This window comes from Chamaea fasciata, unplaced genomic scaffold, assembly GCF_029207755.1.
Source record: "Chamaea fasciata isolate MVZ Bird 193981 ecotype frontalis unplaced genomic scaffold, bChaFas1.0.hap1 SCAF_10, whole genome shotgun sequence".
In the NCBI taxonomy this organism is placed as follows: domain Eukaryota; kingdom Metazoa; phylum Chordata; class Aves; order Passeriformes; family Sylviidae; genus Chamaea; species Chamaea fasciata.
In genome coordinates, this window is record NW_027094095.1 from 1,965,968 (window position 1) to 1,984,175 (window position 18,208).

At 41.7% G+C, this 18,208-nt stretch overlaps 1 protein-coding gene across 4 annotated transcripts in view; it reads left to right on the plus strand.

The window, feature by feature from the left end:
* ATF6 (activating transcription factor 6) overlaps positions 1 to 18,208 on the plus strand; it is a 72,483-nt gene that overhangs the window by 4,121 nt on the left and 50,154 nt on the right. For all 4 annotated transcript variants that reach the window (XM_066191986.1, XM_066191988.1, XM_066191984.1 and 1 more), the window contains exons 7-9: positions 1,416 to 1,636; positions 7,013 to 7,198; positions 7,603 to 7,694. In XM_066191986.1, the coding sequence (XP_066048083.1) occupies positions 1,416 to 1,636; positions 7,013 to 7,198; positions 7,603 to 7,694 (499 nt within the window). The remainder of the gene's footprint in view (positions 1 to 1,415; positions 1,637 to 7,012; positions 7,199 to 7,602; positions 7,695 to 18,208) is intronic.

An 18,208-nucleotide genomic window follows, 5' to 3' on the forward strand; every position in this document is an offset into this window, starting at 1 on the left:
CCTAATTCTTATTCCTTCTGATGTTCCAGCTGACAAAATGCAATCTGGAATAAGGAATGGTGGGGATATGGATTTCTTTGGATATAAGTCTAGTACTCTGAAAATCAGCTTCTCCTTTTCCCTGAAGAAAAGTCAGGACAGTGTAGTTTCTGTGAGACAGTATAGAGGAAATACCTTTGAGAAAATATGTCCATGCTTTCCTTTGACTGATAGTATGTTTAAAAATTCTCTTGTGCAGCTTCCATAACAAAAACCATAAGGATTGTTTTTATCAGTCTAAATCCCCTGCATATGATAAGTTGGAACCATCAGTTTAAAAAATGCCATTATCTTCAAAGAAGCATGGCAAATTTTATTTTTGCAGCCCCTTTTATAAAAGCTTAAAGGAGAAAGCATGGTCTTAGAGCACCATCTCTTTTATATATAAAAAAAAAAATAGTCTTAAATTCATCATTTAAGATTCTTAAACAGGGTTGTACTAAGTTATGATGTCTTCAAGATTGTGTCTGAAAAAAACAAGGTCTAGTTTTACCCCATAGCTAAGATCTTGGCGCTAGGTAAATTACTTCACTTTTCACCTTCCAGAAGGCTGGACAAATGCTGTGCATTTTGGTTGGAATGCTCAGCTGGAATGTGCTCTTTCTGAAAGCTGGCAAGGTCATCCTGTTACAAAGGATTGGAGAGACATTAATGTGTTTTCAGACAACAAAATATTACTCAAGCATCTGCTTGAGTTAAATGTAGTTGTTGGACTGAAATTTCTTGGATGTGACTTTTTAATTCCGTTTCAAACTCTGTTAAAATTACCTCATTTTGTCTGCCAGCTTTTCTTTAAGCTCTATTCAGCTTTATATAAACTTTCTTGCATAAGACATTTTTCTAAAAAACGGTTTTAGTGTGAATTGGAGCTTCAGCATAAGTTTGAAAGTGTAACTTGTATTTTTCTTTTTTGTTCATCTTCCATCTCTCTGCTAGTTTGACTTGATCTGTGTGGCATGAGTCACTTCTGTGTAGTAAATTTTCCATTGAATAGAGCAGTAAAGTAGTTACAGACAGAGGGGAGAAGGAAGATTGAGGTAAGTTGGCTAAATTCTTTGAAAAGGTTGTTCAGAGTGCTTCAAGTATTAGCAATACTGAGTAATGTATATAACAAGCGTTGAATTTTATTAACTTTGAAGAGCTTTTGGAACAGAGCTTGGTTTATTGGATTCCTCTAATATCTGCAATTTTGGTTTGCAAGATGGATTAAGAGACCTGTAAACTTTGGAACTTCTTTCCATTCCTGTTCTGTGGAATGTACTAGTGGATTTGAGATCAGCTGTGCAGGGCAGGAGAGGATAGCAGTATGCCCCTACAAAGTGGTGATGTACAAATCCATTTCATCCATGCTAAGCGCTGCTGTTCTTGTGTTCCAGGTCCATCCGTGGTGCTGCCCCAGCCTGCTGTGGTACAGCTCCAGGCTTCTGGGGTGCTTTCTGCCTCCCAGCCAGTCATTGCGGTCACTGGAGGGGCCCCAGCACTTCAGAGCCATACAGTGAATGCGCTGTCTCCAGCTGCTGGGAACGGCTCCAGCAGCGGCAAAATCCTGGTGACAAAGCCCTTGCTCCAGAGCAGCACCCCAGCCATGGGGCTGGATGTAAGTTCTGTTTCTGTGATAGGTGCTAACCAAGGCTTGTCCACATCTCTCAGTTACCTGCATGTGGGACCTTATGGTCCCTTCAGAGTCTCAGGAAAACTCTTAATAGGATTTCCAACTGTAAACAGGGAATTTAGCAGCTTGGCACAGAACAGGGAGGAACAGCTAAGGATCTGCTGGCCTGCCTGGAGCTGCATACCAGGTGCATAAGCATAGTGGCAGAAGACAGTGCTGATAGATATTTTCTGTCACTTGTCTTCTCAGCTGCAAGCTCTTAGTGGCTGGACCTCTCTTACATCCAGGAAGATTTGATGTCTGATTTTTGATTAGTGCTAAATCACTTTTCTGATCCATGTAGTAAAAACGTTTCTTTGGAAGCAGATGAATTGGAAATTTCAATGCCTCGTTCTTTTTCCATACCCGTTTATCTCTCCAGATTTTACTCATGATTTTTAGAAACTTCAGTTACCGAGTTCCATATGATCCTAATCTCTTCAGGCTCCCTTTTGATCATGGGTTGAATGAGTAGAAGAGGGTTAAGCTCTCAACAATTACCATGCAAATAAGTGAGCTTTTCCATTGTAGCTCACAGTAAGCAGTAGGTATAAACAGTAGCTTTTGAGATTTGTATGGTTTTTTGGGGTTTTTTCCCCCTTCAGCTTTGACATCTTAACCAGCTAGCAAGCTCTGGGTGTTAACTTGATTTAGCTCCTAGTAATTTGGAGCTGCTTTGATTGTATTTTGTTGTCCAAAGAAGGCATGCTTGTGGAAAGGACCAAAACTTTTTGTTGGGGACTTCAAAACTCTGTCATTCCCCAGTGTGGTATTCCAAGCACTGTTGTGAGCAGAGAGTCCTGCCACTTCTCAGTGTAAGGGAGAAAACACTGGTGAAAACGTGGAATTTTGCTTATAGGCACCTGCTTATTAGCAGTGCATGTCACTGTGTCCCGAAAGCAGTAGGAAGCCTATTCCTTCAGCTTCTTTGTAGGGTTGTTGCTGTATGGTTTCCTAGTGTCTGGTCTTGCCACTCAGGCTTGATGGTAACTTTTCCTCACTAATCGTATTTGTGTGTGGGCTACATTTTATAATGAAAATACTGTGCTACAAATAATTCAGCAACCAGGTTACAGTGGAAACTTGATACTCAATGTGCAAGAAGTGAATAAAGGTCTGTCAGTAGGTAGAGCGGTTAAGTGTGCTGCATTTTGTAGTGATAGCTCCCTGTCATGCAAAGTTAACTCAAGAGACCACAAATCAATGATGTGCAGTCGTTGGATTTGTGACTCCCTGTAAGCAGGGCTAGCATGTCACCTTGCCATTGTCTGAATGCAAGGTTTGAAAAAACCCCCTTATTGTCGTCATACTGCATATAGATATCCATGACATCAGGAGTCAAATGTGTAGCTGGGGTAACAAACAGGTGCTTGTTTCCAAGAGTGGTTGTGTGGGTATTTCCACCCAAAGCCGTTTTAGGGAAGCAGTTTAAGACTTCTGAAATGCTACACATCTTACCTGTGCTTGTTACAACATGAAAAAATAGTTGCAGCTGCTCTTTGGCACATACTGTAAAAAAGTGCTTTGAGAAAAAACAAATGTTTTGGGATTCAGCTGAGGCCAGCAGGGTTAAAACATCTCTCGACTGCCTTGGATGCCATATGTGGTGCTCAGGGCTGCACAGATGGAGCTGTCATTCGAGCTCTGTAACACATGTTATTGTTTGCTAATCTAAGCAGATGTTGCAGGATAAAAAGAAGCACTGCATGACTTTCTTTTGGCCTAAGGAGGGATAAACTGTTAGTTTAACACTCAGACTGCCAGTGGATTACACTGGCATGGACTGATGGCAAGCTGTAGGCACGAGGCCCTCCATGTTCTGGTGACACACACGTGCAGCCTGCCGGCCATGGAATAATGCCAGAATACTGAAAATCTAGAAAAGATTAATTATTCAAAATAACTTCAGCCTGCGTGGATTTCTGTTGAAGAATCTTCATTTGTGTTGCACACTGTGTGACACTTGTTTAATGTAAACTCATTAAGGAAGTTGTGTTCTGTTGAGTTAGAGACAAGAAAACCCAGAACTTCCGTAAGAACAAAAAAACCTTTCATGTGTTTTGTATTCCTTCAATCAAAGGTGTGTCTTCAAAGACGGCAGCTTTCTTAGGCTGAGGCAAGAAGCTAGCTAATGCTACCTTGAATGATTTGTACTTGCAGCTCTTCGTTAACTTTGCCAGCACATGTACAAAAAACTCTGTGGAGTATGAGAGACATTCTTGCTTCTAGAAGTACAGCTTGTGTTGGAAGGGAGGTTAAATTTTGCTCATGATTGAGTTTTCTTTGGAAGTAAATTGAGGTAGCAGTGTTTATTTGTAAAATGCATAACTCTTTGTAAAACTTCTGAAGATAGAGGAAAATCTGAATCTGGTTAGTGCTGTTTGAAGCAAGGGTTTGCAATGAACCTTCCAGTTCTCCATATTTACAGCATTTTTGTGTGTCTCCACTAGTAGTGGTGCGGTTTTCAAAGCTAGAAAGCAGAAGTTGCATCACTGATTACTGATTGTTTTTAAAGCCAATGTTCTCCTTCAGTCTTCTGTGTTTCCTTAGAACCAGAAGTTGCTGTCTTGAGTGGAACATCAATACAATACAATTTTAAAAGTTGGAGGCTTGCAAAAGAAGTTAGCAGAGGCGTTTAATCTTGCTTCAGCACTTGTGCAAAGCAATGTTTCTGAAGCAGGCTGTCATTACAAATTCGTTCCTCTCCCTCCTGAGTATCAAAGTGCTTGAGCCAGGGGCATGTTTACCTTGGTGCTAGGCTAGCTGTGTAATGCTGATTGCCATACTGTTTCCAGGTTCAGCATGCCTGTACCACTTCACTGACACAGCTCTTTCCATTTCCTGCATCACATTTAGGTGGGACTGGGTGTGCAGTTGTGGCATATATTCCCTGAGAAAAGCTAGGCAGGACCTGGAGGGCTGACCAAGGAGGACCTTAAGCTGTTCATGGGTTGTAAGTTAAACCAAAATAACTTAAGGACAAAAATACTGGTTTTCATTTAAGTAAGCTTTAAAAATGTGTCAAAATGTACTTGGTACGGCGTAGACCGAAATGCAGATACTGCACAGAGTACCTGGAATCGGGCTGGAGCAAGCTGCTGTCCTCACAGCATTTGGAAAACTGTGGGAAAAGTAAAGCAATCTGGATAAATAACACATAAAATGTAGATGGCAGTGTCTGAAACAGTGACAGATGTACCTTAGGGTGTACTCTTAGTGTAGTGGCACTGCACTGGTGCTCTAACACCTTATTTTCTTCAGGGAAGCATTTAGATTTTCCAGAGGTTCCAGACGTGTAGTTAAAAGCTGTCCAGTAATGAACAATCCTTCGCAGGTCTGCAAATGAGTGGATGTAAACAGTTTGGGCTTCTCTGAGTTCATAATGAAAAACCTCTTTTTAAAAAGGGGAGTGTAACTCCTTTTTTAGAATAGCACACAACTTGAGCCAAAGCTGCTGCATGAACTCATTCCTTGTTTTTTTCATCTCTGAGCAGTTTAAGTGATCCTGGCCCCAAACTGGTTTGTTCTGTACACTGCAGTTTTTAGTTTTTGGCTAGCCTGAATCTTTTTTTTTTTTTTTTTTGGTCTAGTTTTTATATGTCTGCAGAAGCTTTTTTGTGTTTAATATTGTAGTACTTAAAAAATTCAAGACAAAGCTTAGTGTTAATGAAAATATGTTAAAATCTTTTCCTTCTCCACTCTCCGCTAAAGAGAGAAACTGGAGTAAGTACAAACGCAGACTTCCACGGACTTTTGTTGGTGGCAGTGGCCTAGATATATAATAAATGATCTTTATAAAAAGCAGTTAGACCAACATGGAGACAATCCAGAATGTTAATGCGCTGCAACTTGTTTTCTTCATCTTTGTCACCAAACTGCAGCATCAGGAAGAAGAATGTTGTCTTCAAACAGCTTGTGGCCACTTTTTGTTGAAGACAGCAGTGCCCTAGAGCAACATACTGTCTGTGTGCAGGTGGATGCAAGGAGAGAGTTGAAAAGCTGTGGTTAAGGATTTTTACATAGCCGGACTAAAATCCGAGCTCGTTAATGTTGCTATTCTGTGCTTCTACTATTTTCCTAGAATAATACTTCTGGAATAGTTCTCATCTTTTTTCTTTAATGTTCCTGCTCTGAGAGATGGAGGTTACACCAGTGCCTGTGGTGGTACTGAGGGATATTCAGGTCTGTGTAAGATGGATCATTCAGTTATCTGTCAGTGTAATTGTCGTTAAGACACATCCAGTTGCATCTTAATAACGTGATGGAAGTCTTCTGTTCCTAATGAAAACAGTTGCTAATCTGTGAGGGAAAGGAAATCAGGAGACTAGTGTTTAAACTTAGGATTTCAGGTAGTTTTGTGTAGTTCTGCAGTACTCATCATTGTTATCCTCATCAGCAGCAAGATGCTTTTGGTCTGGGTCGTCCCACTTAGTGCAAACCACAAAACGAGTAAGTGGTAAATGATGATGGAGTGTTCCTGCTTGAGGAAAAAATGTGGTCATCAGGACTGTTGGAGAATGGGGAGGAGTTGCTTTGAGCTGTCCCAGTCTGGTCTTGAGACTGAATGCCTGCTAGTGGTTAAAGTGAATTATGTGTTCTCCTGGAGTGTGTTTGCTGGTTGAGCTTCATCCTGAAGGAATCCAGTTTGTGTGCTCTCAGAGGCTGTTCTGTGATGTGAAGCGAAGCATATTTAGTGGGACAGTCAGGAAACGTGAACCCAAGCCACACTCCCGATCTGAATTAAGATGTTAGTGTAGGTGCACTCAGAGACTGCATTTAAACTGCTGTGCAAGTGCTTAATGCCCATAGAATGTGCAATCTGAGAGCAGCAACACTATTCAAAATCTCCGAAACTGTGTAGCATAGGTGGAAAAGGTACAGAAGCAGGTGTAATCAGTGTGGAAATAACTTTCATAAAGAACAGACTAGAAAACCCTAGAAATTCCCTGTTAGGAAAACAGGTGACTGATTGTAGTCTGTAAAATGGTACAGGGAAAAGTCAAGGTGAAAGACATTCTTGCTGCCTTGCAGACCTGAAGGTAGGTAGTTTCTATCTTTGTGATCTGGTTGATCAAATCCAACTTGAGTATGTTTGATGACCCCTGTATATAGGATGTTGAGAACACAGAAGAAAACTGAGACAGTGCAGGACCTGTTTTTTCCTTAGGTGTACCATGATCCCAACGTGCCTCAGTGCTGACCATTCCAGCTCATTTGAAGCAGAGTGTGGGAAGTTATCTGTGCAGAGAAGCAGAAATTCTGCGTGAAATAGAGGCAGTTTTGACTTGTGGATTGTTAACGGCCTGTGTACTGTGTGTCCAGGTCAATGTCTTGAGGCGGCAGCAGCGCATGATCAAAAACCGTGAGTCAGCCTTTCAGTCACGCAAGAAAAAGAAGGAATACATGTTGGGACTGGAGGCCAGGCTTGAGGCAGCCCTGCTGGAGAATGAGAAACTCAAGAAAGAAAACAGCACACTGAAGAGGCAGCTGGATGAAGTCGTATTAGAGGTAAGAGATTGTGATGAAAGTCTGATTTTTTGAAAACAGTTGTTCAGGTGGAAGGTGCTAGAACAGAGTTGGGGAAATGTTTACTGAATGACCTTTGAGGGTTTCTAGGCCAGCATCCCATTCCAAGCATAACTTTCACCAACCCTAGGTCAGGACAGCTGACACATTATCTGGTAGACTTTTAATTCTTTATTTCATGGTGCTTCTGCATATTTCACTTGATAGAAGCTGAATATAATGTATAAACCGAAGTTTTATTTTTAAGTAGTTCAGGGATGTATTCACACATAATTAGGGAAGTATAAATCTGAAAATCAAGTATAATTTGCCGTACTGGGCTTCTGACATAACCCTGCATATGTGTACCCCTGTTTTACTCAGTGTCTTTTGTTTTCTCTGTCTAGAACCAGAAGCTCAGAGTATCATCTCCAAAGAGAAGAACACTGTGTGTGATGGTGATACTGGCCTTTATAATGTTGAATTATGGTCCATTGAGGTAACCTGCTTAGAAATTCCTCTTTGCCTACTAAGTTTACTGTCCTGAGATTTTTGTTTGAATTATTAATATCAGCCAGTGTTGCATCCTAAAGCCTTGAGCTTGAAATCTGAAATCTGTCCTTTATTCTCCTCCTGCTCAGGGGAAGATGCATCTGTATCTGTTCCTCTTTTGGAATCCTTCTGGCAATAAGAGCTACATCTTGTACATCTAATTTCTCCTGATTTGATTATTCAGTGCTGTATACAGCAGTTTGTCTGCTCCATTTATCTGCAGAGATGAAGAACTGTGTTTAGAATCCTTTTAGGAAAAAAAGTCAGACTTGGAGATCTTATCTGCTTGCTCACACCTGTGCTAATTTCAGTAGCTGTGGCTTGAAGCTGCTTTAGTTCTGAAAATACTCAGGAAATCTTGCTGTACATTCCATGCCTTGCACTCCTGTCCCTTAGATGTGTCCAGCTGCAATTTCCCTCATTACGGACCAAGCCCTTGTCTCCCAGGTCTGGTGAAGAGGTTGTTCCCTCTCTCTGATTAGTTGAAATGGTAATCAGAAACCTCTCTTGTTTGAACTGTTATCAGTAGAGCGTAGGAGCCAAATAGCAGCAGGGAAAAGCTACATCATTTCCCAGACACTTTCTATAAAGAAATCCGTGGAAGAAAGTAGAATAAAAAGAAATACTTCTTGCACATACCTGTCTATTTAACTTGGCTTTGGAACATAAAGACCTTTAGGATGGAGCCATTCACTTTTTTCAAAAAGGCATAGTATTTCAGTAGGATCCCAGTCAGCAATCTCTCTATTTGTCCTCAAAATCCTAGTCAAACTAAAGGAATGGGATAAATATGGACGAAGACTTTGTTTCTGAGTATGATTAATTTTTAGAAAGTGATGTTTGTATTTTTAATATTAGACAATTTTCTAAGGCTGAAATGACCTCTGTAGTATTTGCACTTACTGCAAATCTTGTTTATCTCAGGAAGTGAAATGTAGCTGATAATTTTGCTTTGATATGGATGATGTTAAGGGAGACCATTTTTTAGTGTATTTAGGATTTATATTGTGATTTTTGACTATCAGGCAGAAAAATCATCTTCCAGATACTGAGGGATTGATTTGTACGTCCCATCTGCATTTCAAGCATTACCACTCACTTAAGACACTTGTTGAGAATTACTAGAACCAGTCATCTTTCTGAAGCTGGAGGAATTGTATCTGCATTGCAGTGAGATGATGGAATGTATGAAATTCTTGTTAGTGATGAAAGGCTTGGGAAAATAGAGAGGTAGGTGGGAAGTCTTTTACTACAGTTCTCTGAAGTTCTGTGGCGTCTTCCCTGCCCCCAGGAATGAGCAAGGTGTTGAGCTGGATGGCAAGGCACTGCTGTCAGAGTGGGCTGGAAGGTCACGTTGTGTTCACGTCTTTGCAGAACTCAGTAACTATAGGAATGTGACAGGGTTAACTTTCCTGACGTGTTTGATGTTTAATAAAGTAGATAAAGCAAGAAGAAATCCTTGGATGTCTGACTGTTCCTGGCCAGTACAGTAGCTGAGCATGCCAGTATAACTGCTGTGCCTGAACCAGGTGGTTTGCATCAGCACTGGATTTAGGCAATGAAGAGAAATGTAATTGCAAAATTGCAAGGAATTATTCTTTCTGGGTTTTTTTTCCTCCCTAGCAGAAGAAATGCCCACGCTGCAGTTAAAATCCTAGGCTGTATCAGGGTTGTGTGGATGTTTAATTGTGCAGTACTCTTTAGAAGACCCAGAATGTGGGATATACATACCATTTCTTTAGATTTCACTCCTCCCATATGCATTTTCTTCCTTTTGTAAAGGTGTCACTGAATGGCAGCTCCACGAACTTGACAGGGTTGGTGTTCTGCTTAGTCCTCAACAACAGAAGCTTCTAATATATGTGCTTTTTTTCCTACAGTCCCTACAGTTTCTTACAGAAATAAGTACGTTCTTCTGATAATATCCATGCTAGCTTATAGTCCTAGCAAAAACACTCTTTTCCCTCAAATTAGCTAACTGTGGAGTCCCTAATTTCCATGCAGTGGTCAGCTGGATGTAAGTATGTTCTGAAACCATGTGTTGCCATTTTTTCTGTGTAAGAAATCTTTTCACTTGCACACCTGAATGGAGGTGTGCCAGCATTTGGACTCAGGATGTTTCAATCCAAACATATTAGCAGTGAATATTTTGTTACTTAAAACCAATGAACCACTGCAAAGAGAGATTGATATGCAAAAAAAAAAAAAAAAAAAGCAGAATCATGGGACATTCACCCCCTAAAGTTTGTGGCAGACTTTGAAATTCCCTTAGCTGGCTTTTTTGTATGATGCTTCTTAGGTTCTTGTGGTAAGTGGTAGGATTTTTTGAAGACTAGAGGTAAAACAAAAGGGCGGATGTATAGGTTACCTCTTTCTGTCAAATCAGAGAAAGCAGGAAAGCAGTTGGGTTGTTCAGGGTTGGGGATGTGAGGCTGAAGAACAGGCAGTCCTGCAAAGCCTCCGTGGCCTGCAGTGGATCAGTGAAGGTGTAGTGTTTGGGCACTCAGCGTCCCACAAAACAATCCCATCTGGATGAGTGGCTGTGTAGTTAGTTCTGTGTTTTCCTCTGCATTAATGGATGTGTTTTGCACTGATAAAGACTAACATAAAGTTTTTTTAAATTGGTCTTAAGTCTTGTTGACTGTGTGTGTGTGGTGAGATGTTTGTGATGTTTCATGAAGGGCTCCAAGATGGCTGTTCAGCTGTTTTAAGATTATGGAAAGCAGGGCAGGATGTGGCAGCCCTTGGCAAACAAGTTTAGCCGATAAAATTATTCTGCTGACGCATTTTTTCATGTTCACAGATTTGTGTGGGGGTAATCTGTAACGCTGAACTTGGGAATTTGGGGGTGGGGATGAAAGTCTGCTAGGGAAGTTGGCCTATTGACATAAGAAATCTGTTTGAAAATACTGGAGGCAGAGTGCTGCCCAGTCTGCCTAATTACCAACAAGCCTTTCAGGGCATTTTTCAGTCTTTGACACAGCACCATGGTATCTCTAAGAAAAGAATGCAAGTCTAATTCAATATAAATTGAATGCCAGTGTGATTTGAGGATGTGGAAGGGGCTTGTGTGGAGTTAGTGGTCACTCTGCATTAGGTAGTTCTGTGTTACTAAACTCTCTGGGTTTGTTCTTGCTTTGTATTGCAAACTGAAACTTTCAGTTATTAAAAGCAGAAGTAATTTAGCAGGAATTCTGTTAGCGTTTCTATTTTATCTGTTTGTTTTATACTAGAAGAAAGGTGCCCAGGAATTTCCCATCTGTGTGTCAGTGAACTATTCTGTAATCTTCGTGAGTGATTTGGATTCAACATGTATAAAAACTTCCTTTTATTATTATTTAAGAGTGATTGGTGAGGTGTGTGGAGGGAAAAGGGTACATTTTGATTCCATTCATTGCAGAGGTCACCCCCTTGCCCCAGCCTTTCATTCCGTGCGGCGCAAGGCAGGAATTGGCAACCAGCAATGTTTACACAAGAGGCAGTGAACACGTAGGCCTTGGCACTCAGCAGGACTGGGAGCTGGAGCCAGGTGTCCCTGAGAGCCATGTGTCCCCAGGAGCCAGGCTCTCCTGCCTCCATATGTGCCTTCTGTGGAGCTGGTGTTGGTCCCACTCCCAGCTGGCATGGCATCCCTGAGACAGGGCTGACTGCTGGCATTGACTAACATCTAATTAGCTGTGCTGGTTTTTTAGTCCTTACAACATCAAATCTGGTCATTTTCAAATTATTGCAGTTCCTACATGCCTTTTTCTCCTTCTTTGATTTCCATGTTTGTGTTGGACTGTGCCTTAGAGCAACCAGATCTGAAAATGTGTTAAACAAGCACAAACAAGGCTGAAACAAATGGCAACCAAGCACATGTTCTAGTCTAAGCAATCAATGTATTTATTTTGGGAATATTTTTATTTTGATTCTCTTCCCTGTTCTCATTTGAAAATAAATTGTCTTTGTTTTGGTTTTTTAAATGCAAGTCCTACATGTGATAGTAAAATATTTGCAGGAAAATAATCAAAGTCGTGTAAGAAGCAGAGAAAGGAGAACAGTCGCAGAAGATGCAAAACATAAACTTTCTGCATCTCTTCTTGGGACAGTAGTGGCAAAGCATGTAAGCCAGGTATTTGCTGGTGGCTGTAGCATTATCTGTTTGACTGTAAAAAGTCTTCAACTAGGGGTTTTTTTTCCCCTATAATCACTCTCTGTAAGCTTACAATGGTGATTGTCACCTAGCAGCAGTCTTAGAGCATTTATTAAGATATCAGCCAGCCAGAATGTGTCCAACTACCACTTTAGCTACGGAGTGGACAGAAAACAAAGAAAAATATGAACTTGGAGGGAGGAAAGGCAGATTTGCAAAGGGATTGGAACAGGAGGTTTGAGAGGGTGGTGTGATACTGTTTTTTTAGTATTATTACTAATTTTGTGTTTTCTTACAAGTTGGCCACCTCTGTGTGGCTGGAACTTCTTTCATACTGGAAAACAGACTTGGTGATATGCAGAAAGCTGTATTTGTGGTGGAGGATGGCTGAGGTGGTGTTTGATGTGGCTTAGTTCAGCTGCTGTTGCTTCTAAACCTCTTGTGTCCTGCTGACCTCAAACAGCTGCACTAGAATGGCTGGCCTTTAGCAGAGACTTCATTGCAACTCCTCTCCAGGGTGTCCTCAAGGATTTTCCTCTACTTCCTAGGACTATCCTGGAAACTGAATAATGAATTAAAAATTTGCATCCACTGAGCTGTTGCAAATAAAGACACTGGCCTGGCTGGCTGACAAGTGTGATTTATCTGCTGTTGTCACAGATTACAGCAAATGAAGGAGCAGTGATTTTTGATTCCTGAAAGGCTTAGGGGTGTGTCTCATTCCTTAAATTGGTAGCACAAACAGGGAAAAAAACCCCAGAAGTGCTGAGTCATCTTTTACTAAAAGTGAGGAAATTGCCCAAGGATTGCAAGCTACCATGACCTTCTCCTTATGAGGATAAAGTAATGAGAACACAAGTCTTTGATACCAGTACCCAGATTAGCATCCCACCTTGTGTGCAGGATGCTAGTCAGCACTACTGGGGTCTGCTAAGCTTTTGGAACGTGAAGGATTTGGGCTTCTGACAGCACCATCCATTGAGCACACCTGTGTTGGTGTCACTAAAGTCTAGTGCCCCTACTCAAGCTGAGCAGTCTTGAGTTGGGATGTGGTAGAGCAGGATTATTCTGAGGCCTGGTGCATTCAGCAGTGTTTTTGTGCAAGTTTGCTGTTGTTTGAGGCTTTATGCTGGACTCCTTGATTAAAGAAACAGACCTGTTTTATGGCCAGCAGGAGTGTAGGGATACCTCAGTGATGGGACACTGGAAAGTTAGAGGAATAGTGCCACCAGGGAGCATTGTCTTTGTGGGCAAAGGAGCTGATATTGTTCCCATACCATCACATGCAGTAAGTGTTGGGTGTGGGAGCTGTGTGTTGTGTGCTGGCGTCTGTCAGTGCAGATCCCGCCCACAGCAGCCAGGCCAAGGTCCTGGTGTGGTCTGGAGTCACCTCTGTGCTGCCTTGGCAGGTGGCCCCAAGCAATGACATGGTATGTTCAAAACCATCCCAAATGTCCCCTTGAGTAACATATGCTGAATAGACTAAAGCCATGTGTCTGGCACCTGCCCCACATGAAGGGCAGTGATCAACAGCTCAAACACAGCATTAATTTTGCCTTACGTTAGTTTGTTTCCGTAACAATTCTTCCTGGGCTCTGTGTGTGCTCCTTCCTGCCTCCATTCCAGAGCAAAGTGGGGCAGGTTAGTTGGAACCAACAATGGCTTGCAGGAGGAGTGGAAGAGGAACTTCCAAACTTGCAGTGACTAAGAGGTGTTCTGAGGGCAGGAAACTGCAGATCATGAACTGTACTTTAGGGTCAGTTTCTTTTTCTCAGTTCATCCAGTCCTGGGCTTTTTTTGCACTTAGTGACAGATAGAAAAAGATTGGTTATCTGCTTTTTGCAAGCCTCAATAGCCTCCTTTATGTCTTTAGGAGATTGATAGGCTTAAATGTGATGTATAGTAAACCTACATACAAATGATGCCTATGAATTTCTTAGGCAGCAGTAGAGAGGAGCTGGTGAAATGTGAAGAAAAAACTGTGAGATGAGTGCAAGAGGCATGAAACAGTGCCATGTTAGCCAGGTCCATGGGTTCTGGCTGCCAAGGAAAGATGAAGCCCTCTGGGTGTTTTAGCAAAAACAGCAGAAGCAGCGGAAGACACTTGAGGCTCTTAACACTTGTAATACAGGAAACTTAATGTAATGTTTGTGACACTGAAAGAAGACATTTCAGTGCTGAGTGTACATCTGTGTTGGAGATGGCCCAAACATATAAAACTGCTTCTGCAGCGCACCTTTGGACTCAGGTTGTAGTTTCTCTTTGAAGGCAGAGGGAGAAATCAAGAGAAAAGGACTGACTGAGTGAACTAGACACAGGTCTAGGTTCCAGACCTTTCAATACCTCTCTTGATAGGTTTATGCTTGAACAAAATTGGATACCTTTGGTTTTCTTACAAACTACAACTCTGGGAACAGGAAGGGATTCCTTCCTCTTTCCTCTGCTGATCACAGCCACAGGCTTTGGAAATAAAGGCCTGATAATGGTGCAGAGTTTTTCAAGCAAAAAAAAAAAAAAAAAGCGTTCTGGGTGTTAATATTTGCTTTCTTCCTTTCTTTTCCAGAGGCTTCATTAAAAATAAATTGCTATTTAAAGCATGCAAAACACAGCAAAAACACACAAAAACTCCACTTTGAGTTGCAGAGGAAGAAGACTGGGCTGTTCGCTCCAGAGAGAGCAGCTCTGGAGCAGCCCTCAGGAGAAGGCAGAGCCTTGCTGTCAGCAGATGGTGCACTCATCGCGAATAGAAATGAGAAATACTTTCCAGAGAGTGTCTGGCACTATGGTAGTCTTGTCTGGAATCAGTTAGGAAGAGGACAAGGTCTTTGGTTGGTGTCTTCTTGCAGTGTCAACTTTAGCTTGTTGGAAACTTCCCATCTCACACTCAGAGATGGTTCTATCCCCAGAAAACTCTTTGTTATGATATCACTATTGGCTTTTGTCTACAAATTACTGTACAACTTAAATGTCAGTATTCAAAACTAGAAGTGCACAGGATTTGTTCAGCCAGAAGCAGAAATGAAATTTAATTTGGGCTCCTGGCAAGACTCGCTTTCACATTTATCAAACTGACATTCAAACCAAAGAAGTAAAAATACAGCTTAAATATCAGGTGCTGTTGAATGCCTGGAGAAGCCATGGCAGGAGTGCTGCTTTTCTTTCCCTCTTTTAATCAAATTTATCTACACTTTTGAACAAACATCTGCATGAAGTATTTAGTGGTTCTTTCTTTTTTCCCTTGGATCTGGTTTTGCATCTGAAACAAGCCAAGAGCTCAGCCATCTTGGACAGGGTTTTCATGGCTTGTGAAAACCCTTTCATGCTCACAGTATCTGGGATGTCGAAATGCAGGCTCTAAAGCCTTGCTAGGCACCCCAGGTGTGTGAGTGAGCTGAACAGGAAAGATTCCAACTTCTAAAAGACTGTCTTGCCCGGTAAAGCCAATTATCAGATTCAGTCTTTTTTGACTTTTAATGTGGGGCAGTAACTCAGTTCCCACAAACAGCAGGACTTGCACAGGGCAGGTATGCCAAAGTGCTCTTCCTTTTCCAACTTCTCATCTTCTAGTTCAACAGGGTGAAAAAACTGTCCATGCTTTTGCCATCTGTCTTATTAAACCAGTTCTTAAACCAACTTTTGATATCTTAGTTGAAAATACTGTTTTTCTGAGACTTTCTTCCCTCTGAATGGGATTTTCTGCCTTTCTTTTTCACATTTCCTAGCCTCTTCTGTCTGATGTTTTTAAATGCCCAATATTTACTTCCTCTTCAGTGTCATGGTTCTGGGATCTGTTCTGTAGACCCTTCCTGTAGCTGCTTCTATTGTTGCTGTTCTTGGCACTTGCGAAGCTCAGCATGCCTGAGGTCGACAGATGTTTCCAGATGCAGCCCTGCAGGACAGGTCCATCATCATCCCAGCTGGCTGAAGGGATTCCTTGCTCCTAACTCATGCTCTTCCCGCCGTATTAATTTGAGATGTCAGAAGAGGAGTGTTTCTGATACCTTGTCTCAGAGACTCAGGTACCCACGTGGCAAAGAAAGGCCTTAGAGAAACTGCATGATGCAGACCATTACATGCACATACTCTCCTATGTGTTTCCTGAACATGGAGCCCTGTTTATAGACAAACTTTACTAGTGTTCCCTCTGGGGAGAAGGGAAGAGGAAGAAATGATACAACATCTTTTGTTCACATGGTGAAAAAACGAACAAAACTTCCCAAGTAATTAGAAGGTGGAAGTGGGGCAGGATTTCAATTTGTGGGGCTTTTCCTTCTCCAGAACTAAAGTTATTTTGGTTTTGAGTCATTGCCACAAACATGAGGAGCAACAAAGGGGCTTTTTACCTTTATTTTTTTTCCAAACATATCTGAGACATTGAGAAAGAATAGTCATTTTCAATGTCTGAGAAAAAGAATGGGAAAGGGGGAGTGCAGAAGTGACCCATATAGCAGAAATTGCTGCTAGCCCTGCTTCTAAAGAAAAATAACTATCCTGATAAAGGAAAGGGCATTGGAAAAAAAATCCCGATATCGTATTTTGTTCTCAAGTTTCTGTTCACATTATCAGAAGTGGGCACCATGGTTTATGCCTGTAAGGATGGCAAAGCATCTTCTGTTCAGCTCTTTCTTTGTCTTTTGCTGCTGAAGATATCTTCTTCCAGGTTGAAACATCCTGTGCTCAGCTGATTTTTGAGGAAAAGATAAAGATGTTTTTACCCTTGAGAAGAGGGAAAATAAACATTTCCTCTCTTCTAGAGCTGATGCAATAAAGTGAGGTGTGTGTGGTGTAGAATGGGTGTGTAGCTAAAACAACTAAATCACAAAAAGAAAGATTAGCTGTGATTGTAGAGCAGTGCATGTCTTTATCCTTGGTTTGGATTTGTCTCTGTTGTTCAGAGTTCAGGGTGAACTGCAGTAGGAATGAATTGTATGGGACACTTCGCCTTGCCAAGCTGGAACCTGAAATAACAAGAATTGCTTTTGCAGAATGAGACAAATAGGAAGAAAGAAGCATCATGGAAAAACAGCAATTTGTTGCAGTTCTTCTGCTTAGATTTTTTCTCAGCTTTAACTAATTACATGGAAAGTTCCTCAAGTTCTGTGTGTCATTTTATATGGGAAAGGAGAGAAGTAGGATACACTAAAACACCAGATCCAGGAGGTCCAGCAGCACACTGGATGGCTGATACACTTCAGGCTGTGGAGAAAGGATTTGCAGGAGAATTAATAATTTTCAGGTGTTCTGAGGGATATTCTTGGTCTAATAAGTAAAGGACCATGTACTTCTGGCTGTCATGACTCCAGATTAAGTACAGTAAGGACATTTCACAGGTGAAGGGCTTCCAGCAGGAATGTGAGGCATCCATTTAAGCATCAGCCTTAGTTTTGAGCTCTGGTTCTTGGGCTTGAGACGCTGCCAGTTGTGCTGATGCTTTTGTTGGCAGAGAAGAAAGGTGATCTCATAAAGCCTAGTAAGTAGTGGAGATTGTTTCTGTGAAATTAGATAGGCCCGATAGGAGGTTATGAATAAACCATCCGGCTTTCCATGCAGTAGAAGCAGTGAGACATTTGGAGACCAATGTACACAGGCAGTAAAGAAACTGTAAGTACTTTTCTGCCCATTGGCACAAGTGAAAGCAGAGCCTGTAGCATTTGTGCTGCCCTTGTTCTGTCCTGCTGCCTAGAAACCTGGAGGAGAGGAGGCAACCAATGCAATGTCAGCCTGGGTCTAGGATTGTCCTGACTCCTATGGTTCAGAACATGACACAAGTGCTTTTAGGGACACCTGGGTTAATACAACTATAGGGGTGCAAAAGTGTTGGCAAAAGAGAGGGAATTTCTAGGCAATTCTGTCTGCCTTCTGCTTAGTTGGGGAGTATTTAATCTGTCCTCCTTGCTAGGTTTTGCCTGTCTCTGCTTTTATTTGTTGCCTGTTGCAAATTGATGCCATGTAAAACCAGGAAATGCTCCCCTGCAGAGTTTATGCTCTACTGCACAAGAGGGGTGGGGGCATGAGTTAAAAAACACTCTATGAGCTGTGATCAGCATGAATGGCAGAGATCTCATCAGTGTGCTGGGGGCTTGTTGCATTTTTATGTTTTCATTCTGTTGCTGCTGGTGATGCTCTGCTGTTGTCAGCCAAGAGGGTTAGGACTTGGGTTTGTAAACATGCATATTTCAGGAAGCAACTGTGTTATGAGAGAGGCAAGCCAGCTTCTGGAGAGGATAAATTGAAGCATTGCTTCTGTGCTTTGGAGAGTTCACCCTTGTAGCTCACCCTTCTGAGGGTGCAGATGTGGTGCAGCAGTGGTGGGGTTGTGTTTCTAG